The sequence below is a fragment of the Macaca nemestrina genome, chromosome 3, assembly GCF_043159975.1.
Source record: "Macaca nemestrina isolate mMacNem1 chromosome 3, mMacNem.hap1, whole genome shotgun sequence".
NCBI classification, from domain to species: Eukaryota; Metazoa; Chordata; class Mammalia; order Primates; family Cercopithecidae; genus Macaca; species Macaca nemestrina.
The window spans coordinates 136,964,632-136,973,469 of NC_092127.1; the positions used below are offsets into that span (position 1 = coordinate 136,964,632).

The 8,838-nt window shown below is 32.6% G+C and overlaps 1 protein-coding gene across 14 annotated transcripts in view; it reads left to right on the forward strand.

Moving 5' to 3' along the window:
- The window catches only part of LOC105477284 (methylenetetrahydrofolate dehydrogenase (NADP+ dependent) 2 like), a 151,668-nt gene that overhangs the window by 67,599 nt on the left and 75,231 nt on the right, over positions 1-8,838 (forward strand). For 13 of the 14 annotated variants that reach the window (XR_011621231.1, XR_011621232.1, XR_003016983.2 and 10 more), the window contains one exon: positions 7,245-7,337. Coding sequence is in view for 7 of the 14 variants with exons in the window: in XM_024791423.2 (XP_024647191.2) it covers positions 7,245-7,337 (93 nt within the window). In the remaining 7 variants the exon portion in view is untranslated. Of the gene's footprint in view, positions 1-7,244; positions 7,338-8,838 lie in introns of those variants that run through there. The other variant, XM_071093503.1, reaches the window with a different exon arrangement.

The following is an 8,838-nucleotide window of genomic DNA, read 5'->3' on the forward strand; positions in this document are numbered from 1 at the left end:
ACAGAGAATTGTGTATTCTTGTTGCCTAGCATGATTCTAGTATGCTTTCTATAAATTTTTTTTTAGTCATGATTTTTAGTTCTTTATTCTTCAATAAAATGAATTATTTTCCAGAGAGAATAGTTAGAATGCTTGTGAAATCTTTCTATAATTAAAACAGAAGAATCATGTTTTCAGTGATGGCTGTAGAGTTGCAGAGGAAAACATCTTACTATAGGAGTAAAAGACACAGAACCCAGAGTTGAAAGCTGGCACATGGACAGTGCTACTCATTGCCAGTCTTACCAGGAACGTTCCATAGGGTCTGGTTTTTTAGTTTACTCAGCAAATAACTATTTCATTCTGCTCGGAGTGAGGCTAGAGAGCCACTGAAAAAGTATATGCAAGTTTTTCAAGGGCGCGGCCAAGACGCAACCAGAGAATCCTGTTTAAGGGATTTATAGGATCATTTATTGATTATTGAATAAATGAAGGTAGAGAATGGCCCAGAAATGTCCAAGAACAGTGAATTCCTCATTAAGGTAATTTCAAGCTCCCCCTCACCCACCGAAAAAAAAAATGATACTAACAAATGAAGCACATTGTGCTGTTTGTTCCAGCTTTTTTTTTTTTTTTAAATAGCAAATATTATTTGCTTCAAATTGGCATTCTGTGCTAATTACTAACAACTGTTTGCTACAATATGTTTTTTTGCATAAACTACAGAGGTAATGATAGCCTAGAAAACTGCTCAGGTGGGTCCTAGTTGATAATTCTTGGTTGAATCTAGATTTTTATACAATAAAAAAACACATTTTGTCTCTCTATTAATTATTTATTTCTAAGAAAACTCTAAGATTCTAGAAGATAGAGTCTAAGTACAGAAGGCCCTCTGTATCTGTGGGTTCCACATCTGTGGATTCAACTGTCTATGATTAAAAATATTTAGAGAAAATAATATTAAAACAACAAAAATAATATAAAAATAGTATAAAACTGTTTACATAGCATTTACATTGTATTAGGTATTACTTATAATACCTAAGCAATAAGTAATCTAAAGATGATTTAAAGTATGTGGGAGGGTATGCATAGGTTAGATGCAAATACTATGTTATTTTATATCAGAAACTTGAGCATTTGTGGATTTTAGTATCTGCCAGTGCATCAGGGGCCCTGGAACCAGTCCCTCCCAGATACTGACAGATACTGAGGGACAACTGTATTTTATTCTTCCTGTGTCTTAGAAACATATTATAAAACACTAGGCACAAAATAGTCACTTATAGACTCTGCTTATCTAGTTCTGTGTGATAGAAAATGAGGCCCTAGCGCACACTGTTCTCATATGCACTCTAGAAGGATATAACTGAGAGTATGGGAAAAAGTCATCTGAAGGTCAGAGATATGCATCATTCTTGAGTACCTGCTGTGACTTGCTAGTACTAGCTGCCATTGGGAAAAAGCTGAGAAGACAGAAAAAAAATAGGTGCAGCAAGCCAGAGGATTAGTTGAAGAAAATTAATGGACAATAAGAATTGAATATAGGAATGACAAGAATTTTCACATGCCAAGGAAGATGAGTTAAATAAGAATAGGTTTAACAGGAAAGCTAGGTGTCAGGACCAGGAACAGGCATTCAGGTGCTCACCAGCAAAGGTCAGAAGAGTCTGAGGTATTATTTGAACACATTTGCTTTTAGCTGTTTGGTTCACCTCTCTTCATCATCAGGTCTTCCAAATAACAGGCTGAATGCCTTTCCGTGGTTTGGTATTGGTATAGTCATAAACTCTGATCAATCAAGTTCAAATATGACTTTGATAAGTTTCCATAGACATCAACAGCCAAACTCACTGAGGAATATCAAGTTAACCTGATAGTATTGAAAAGGGAATGAAATTACCTACAAGGATTTTCCATGCAGATTGAAATTTATCCTGATATACTTTTCTTTTGCCTGAAATTTTACAGATTGTTACTTATATGTGTGTACAAATCACTGGATTTCATGTCTCTGTCAATTTCTTGATGAAATAATCAGTACTGATAGAAATGGGAAGTTTCAGTTTCATTTTGGTTTTGATTTTTTTTTTTTTTTGGTGGGGATTTGGGAGGCTCTCATTTGGAATTAGAGAACACTTGAGTGAGTTGTTAAGGTATTAAGGAACCTTTTCAAATGTAGGAGACCAGGACTAAAGCAGAGATGGGTGGGTGTTTTATAACTTTGATAACCTTGAGGTGGTTGTAAATGTATACTCGACATTCTTGATGGTTTATAGTGAGTGAAAGAAAGAGAATAACCAAGGAGACTTTTAGACTTTTACTGTAAATAACTGGGCAGAAGGTGGTACCAACTAAAATAAAAAAGGCTGCTAGTTGCCTCTCATTGTTCTTCCTTTTCAAAGTTTTCCTGATTATCTTTTATTTTTCCATATTAAACTTAGTATCAAATTACATACTTCCAAAAGTCCACTTTTATTGGACTTTAATTATATTTGTAATGAATATAGGTAGAATTCTAATCTTTATGATATTAAACATTCCTATCCAAGGACATGGTTTATCTTTCTAGTTTCTTGGTCTTGTTTTGGTATTATTCTGGAGATTTTCTTTTACTACATGGATTTTGCACATTTTTTGTTAAGCTTATTTTAAGTATTTTACCTTTTGTACTGCTATTATAATGGGGCCTTTTCTTACAATGTATTTTCTAAGATGTTATATATGAAAGCAATTTACTTCTGTATATTTGATTTTTACTTGATTAATTTATGGAATTATCTCAATGTTTCTTATAGTAGTCTAGTTTTTTAGATTTATCAAATACATTTTAACTTTTATAGTTTTTTTCTAGTTTCATTTGTTTATTGTTCTTTAATTTCTGAAGTTAAATGATTCATTTTATTATTTCTGTTTTATTGATATAATTGTCCACAATTTTTTTTAACATATTTATTTCTATATTTATTTTATAGGATCTAATATGAAATGTCTTCATTATAAATCTTTCTAAAACTTTTGCAATTTTTTTAATTTTGACCCAATAATTATTTAAAATAGAATTTTTAAAATCTTCCAATAGAAGGGTCTCTTTATGAAGGATATTTTTTCCGATTTTGTCAATAATTATAATTTTGTTGAGTTGTAATCAAATAAAATTATAGTCTATCTAATTATTACTTTTTGGTATTAAATTTTCTTTGTAACCAAGTTTATACCATTTGCGTGAGAAGAAAATGTATTATTTTCTGCGTTTGATATAGTCATATATCTGTCATTCGTTAAGTTATTGACATTTTCTGTGTCCTTGATCTGTCATGAACGGAGAAAGTTATTCAAAAATAAATTAAACAAATACAATGTATTTTGTTTCTATATGTATCTCCTGTAATTTCTGCTTATAAGAATTCTATTTCTTTTTCTTATGTATTTATTATTTTTCTATCTTTATTTGAATCACTCTTTTACTTTATAATATGTGCTTCTTTGTTTTATTTAGTGCTGACTTTTTGTTTGACAAAAAGCATTTTTTTTTTTTGGCATTTTCCTGCTACATGTTTGCTTTCAACATTTCTGAATTCTGAATAACTTTGTTTTATGTGTATAATATATATTGTATAGAATTAGCAAAACATATAATTAGATTTGGCTTTGTAAGTCAATTTGAAAATATCATTCTTTTACATAAATGACTTAGGGAAATTTATATTTGTTTTTAAGATAAGTATATATGGTAGAACTATTATTATTTTCTGTTCTGTTTATTGTTTTTTTTTTTTTTACAATTTTTTTCTTTGTGCATTTAAAAAATATTAAGAAGGTTTTCCTTACCTTAATAATTACAACATTATATAGTACTCTTAATTCTCTATTTATTTATAGGGTGGCTACTGATACTCTAGTAAAATAAATAAATGATAAAATTTTTTATTTTCTCCCCTCATTCCATTTCTTTTGTCTCTGACCTGCTATTTGGCAGTAAAAATTATTTGAAAATATATTTTTTTAATTTTTTACTTTATACTCTTAAATATTCTTATACTTTTATTATCTGGTTGGTCAGCTTTTAAACATTTGTTGATTCCTATTATTATATATTAGGGAATCAACAAACTTTCTCATCTTTGCCCTTTCTCATTCTAATTTTGTTAGTTGCATTATTTCTGCATAGTGAAAGCAAAGACCATTTACATTTGTCTGCATTTTAGTCTGTTTTGTTCTGCCATAGCAGATTATCACAGACTGGGTAATTTATGAAGAATAGAAATTTATTTCTGAACAGTTACAGAGGTTGAAAGTCCAAGATCAAGGTGCCAGCATCTGGTGAGGGCCTTCTTACTGCATCATCTCATGATGGAAGGCAGAATGGAAAGAGAGGGCAAGAGCAAGACAGAAGTGGGCTGAACTTGTTCATTTAGAAGGAACTCACTCCTGCAATAACAGCATGAATCCATTCAAGAGGGCAGAGGACTGGTGTCCTAATCACCTCTTAAAGGTTTCACCTCTTAATATTGTTAGATTGCAATTCCATTTCAACATGAGTTTGGGAGAGGACAAACATTCAAACCATAGCAGTTTGTCACCCCAATCCTCACACTTTTTAAAAGTCTTGGTCCTATAATTATAATCAAAACGTTCAGCAGTCCTTTTGCTAGTTTCCTCAGACATATTTTGATTAAGTAAACCGTGTCTTTTAGCATGTTCCTTAGGAAATACTTATGGGAACAATATTTCCTGAGTTCTTGCATTTTCAAAATTGTTTGCAACTTTTAATCTTGGAGGCAGATTTGACTGGCTATAAAATCCTTTACTATCATTTTTTTACATGAATCACTTGTAGATACACAATGAGATGCCATCATCTCACACCAATCAGAATGACTATTATTTAAAAAGTTAAAAAATAACAGATTCTGGCGAGGTCGTGGAAGAAAAAGAATGTTTATACACCATTGGTGGGAGTGTAAATTAGTTCAACCCTTGTGGAAAACAGCAGGGTAATTCTTCAGAGACCTAAAAACAGAACTACCGTTGGACCCAGCAATCCCATTCCTGGGCATACACCCAAAGGAATATAAATTGTTCTATCATAGACACATACACACATTCATTGCAGCACTATTCACAGTCACAAAGACATGAAATCAACCTAAATGCCCATTAATGGTAGACTAGATAAAGAAAATGTGGTGTGTTTGTGTATATATACACACACACTACACACACACACACACACACACACACACCATGGAATACTATGCAGCCATAAAAGAAGAATGAGATCACATCCTTTACAGGAATGTGGATGGCCATTATCTTTAGCAAATTAATGCAGGAACAGAAATCCAAATACTGCATGCTGTCACTTATAAGTAGGAGCTAAATGATGAGGGCAGATGGACCCAGAGAGGGGAACAACAGACACTGAGGCTTACTGGTGGGTGGAGGTTGGGAGGAGGGAGGGAATTAGGAAAACTAATTAATGGGTACTAGGCTTCATACTTTAGTGATGAAATAATCTGTACAATAAACCCTCGTGACATGAGCTTACCTATATAGCCAACTTGCACATGTACCCTTGAACTTAAAATAAAAGTTAAAAGCACATAAAAATAAATAAATATTTTTGTATAATATTTGGTCATAATATTCAACTTTTCCATGCCATTTTTTGAGTTTATTGGTACATTGCTAAGTTCTTAAATTTTTTAATCTTTATTTTGCCTTTTGTCTTGGTTCTGACACTTTTTAAATGTATCTTTTTATTGAATTTTTTAAAATTTGCATATGGTAAAATTTACTCTTTTTGGTGTGCAGTTTCATTAATTTAGACAAATGCATATAGTCATCTATTAAATTAATTAGTCTAACACCACTAGAATCAGAACAGCTTCATCACTCCCCAAATTCCCCTGGGTTTGCCCTTACATACTATCCTTTTGTTGATGCTGTGTCACATCCATTTTTATTACTCATCATTGAATGAGTTGGATGTTTTTAGATCTACTGTTTACAGGACACTTCTGCTGGGGGTTAGAGGAGGTCCTGTGCAGCCTTCTGACTCCTTTATTACTTTCCCAGAGTCAGATTGCTTTCTTCTAAAATAGCCCCTCTATGTAAATGTGTTCCCACCCACTCTAAACTATACTGGGTCCCGGAAGTCTCTTCTGTCTTTATTTCTTTTCTCACTGCCCCAATTAGGAAAGCTATATTTTTTTGCACTTTGGGATAAACTTTTCATAGAAGTGTATTTTTGCAGTCAATTTCAGAGATATGCCACTGCCGGCCTTGTTGTCATTCTCCTCATTTCTTAGATGCCTTTCTCCCTGTATGGTATCTACTAATTGTTGCTTTTGGTAACTCTTAACATGTTTTTGGAGTCTGTAGAAATTAGGTCTTCCAGTTTTTCTAAAAATGGTGATCATGTAACTTTTGTTGTTCTGGTTAACTGTGTAGCATTTGCACATCTTCCAGAAGATAAGATGCAGTCTTAGCCATATTCTTACCAGAAGTCCTCTTGACTGCTCTTTACCACCAACTTTCCCTCACTCCCCTTTCATGGCTCACACTTTAAATATTGGAGTCTCTTGCCTCTCTTGTTCATTCATCACTTCCTTAAGGTTTTCATATAAAAACTTCCTGTGATGTACCTTAACCTATGACAAAAAATTTCGCTATATTCTAAATACCCACTTTCAAAGTTGGTTAGTTTTTTCCTACTATTCTTTAGCTTGGAATGCCTTTTTCTTCCTTACCTGATTGGAATACTTCTGCTCATGCATTAAGACCTAAAAAATGTATTTCCTCCTTTAGGAATCCTTCCTAGACACCTTCTCAAGACAGAATTAATCTCTCAGTTATGCTCCCATAATATATTTTCCCATTTTTTGTTCACTTATCTTGTTGCTTTTAGTATTTGTTTGCCTGTCATTATGAAGACAGTGAGTATCCCGTATCCTAATGTATTAACCAGTCAACACAGAATTTTCAAACTCTTTGTTTCAGGGACTCTACTCATAGCTCTCCGATGATGATCGGCACTTACCCTGATTTGGTCTCGTTTGATTTTCCTTTCATTTAATTGAAGGGTACAATATTTTGGTTCCTCTTGGTTTTCTGGTCTAGCTTTTGTGCTCAATGTGATTTAGTCATGTCAAAGTATCTTTTCTACTCTTAGGAAATAAGGGAAACTCTTATAGGTTTAGAGCATTTGTAAAATTTTTAAAAGTTCAGTAATCATTGATAGAAATTTTTCTGTATTCCAGGTGATGCAACTGTGACAATAGCTCACAGATACACCCCCAAAGAACAACTGAAGATTCATACGCAGCTGGCAGATATTATCATAGTTGCTGCAGGTAAGTCCTTAGTGACTGTTATTTTTTGGAATGTCATCAGCAGAATAATTCCTGTCCTAAATGCTGACATGTTTGAAAGCTTTTTGAGAGAGTAAGGTGTATGTATGACTAACTTCTGTTGATTGGATTGTGTCTCTTGGCAATCATTGTATCAGTCCATTGTGCCTATGTTAGCATTTGTTACTTCATTATGGAAAACCCAAACAGCTTTTGGGATGACAGATTAAGCACAAGAACAATGTGCACTTTGCTAATTGCTTTGACAAACATGGTTTAACAGCATTTACAGAAAAAGGTTGGTGCAGGTAAATAATACATTCTAGCTATGGAGAACAATAAAACTGGTACTTTCAAGTTGTATCAAGGAACATAGAATGTTCAGGTGAGGGGAACAGATAGTCACTATGCTGCCCTAAACACAGTCAGGCTGAAGAATTATGTTCTGAAGTCTAGACTTTAGGGGAAAAGTTGATGGATGAGACCATGTCCAAAGAAGAGTATCTGGGATAAGAATCTTTCCAAAAAAGATGACATGAAATTTGGTCTGATGAGCTGAGGATGTTTGGTCTGGAAGAAAGAAAGAATTACCTAAGGAGATACAACAACTTTTTTTTTTTTTTTTTAACATAAAGAAAAAAACTCAAGCCCAAACTTTTATAATAATAAAAGCTGCCTCAAAGTCACCAGTTCTTGAGATAGTAAGTTCCTTATCTCTACAGTGATTAACAAAATAGATAAAAACAAGTGGGATTTCATAGAGCATTATTTGCCAACATTTATTGGATTTTGCCCCATTTTGGTTGACAAAAAAATCATCCTCTTTCAACATTATCAAAATATTTCAATAAATTCAACAACATAGCTAAAAATTCATGTAAACAGTTGTAATTATTTTGAACATATGTTCTTTGGAGAAGGAATTACTTCTTTCTTTACTCCCTACCATTTAAAGGACCATTGTAGATAATGTCTATGTACTGAGTACTAGGTTGGGTTCATTACATTTTAATGCTTCCTTCAATGATGAAACTCTTTCTCTATTTTAATATGTAAAAGAAAGCTTTATGAAATATATGTATATGTATACTTATATTTCATAAGATTAAATTTATTTAAATTTATTTGTGTTTTCATACAGGGTAAGTTAACAAGAAAGATATTTTAGAACATAGAAAAGGCTGGAATATGGGGCTTGTATATGGATAATTCACTTACAGATATTTGAGAGTTTATCATGTGCTCTGATTTTAATTAAACGTGTACTGTTGAATAGCAAAGATAGTACTAAATTCATTCATTCATTCAATAAATATTGGACCCTTCCTATGCAGCAGTATCTGTTTTAAATTTTAGGAATATAGCAATGAATACAAATGATGAAGTGCTAGCCCTCGTAGAACTTACATCTTAGTGGGAGAGAGAGCAAATAAACAGTAAAATATAATATCAGATAATGATAAGTGCTATAATGAAATTGGCTGAAGAAATAGTGTTTTGGGGA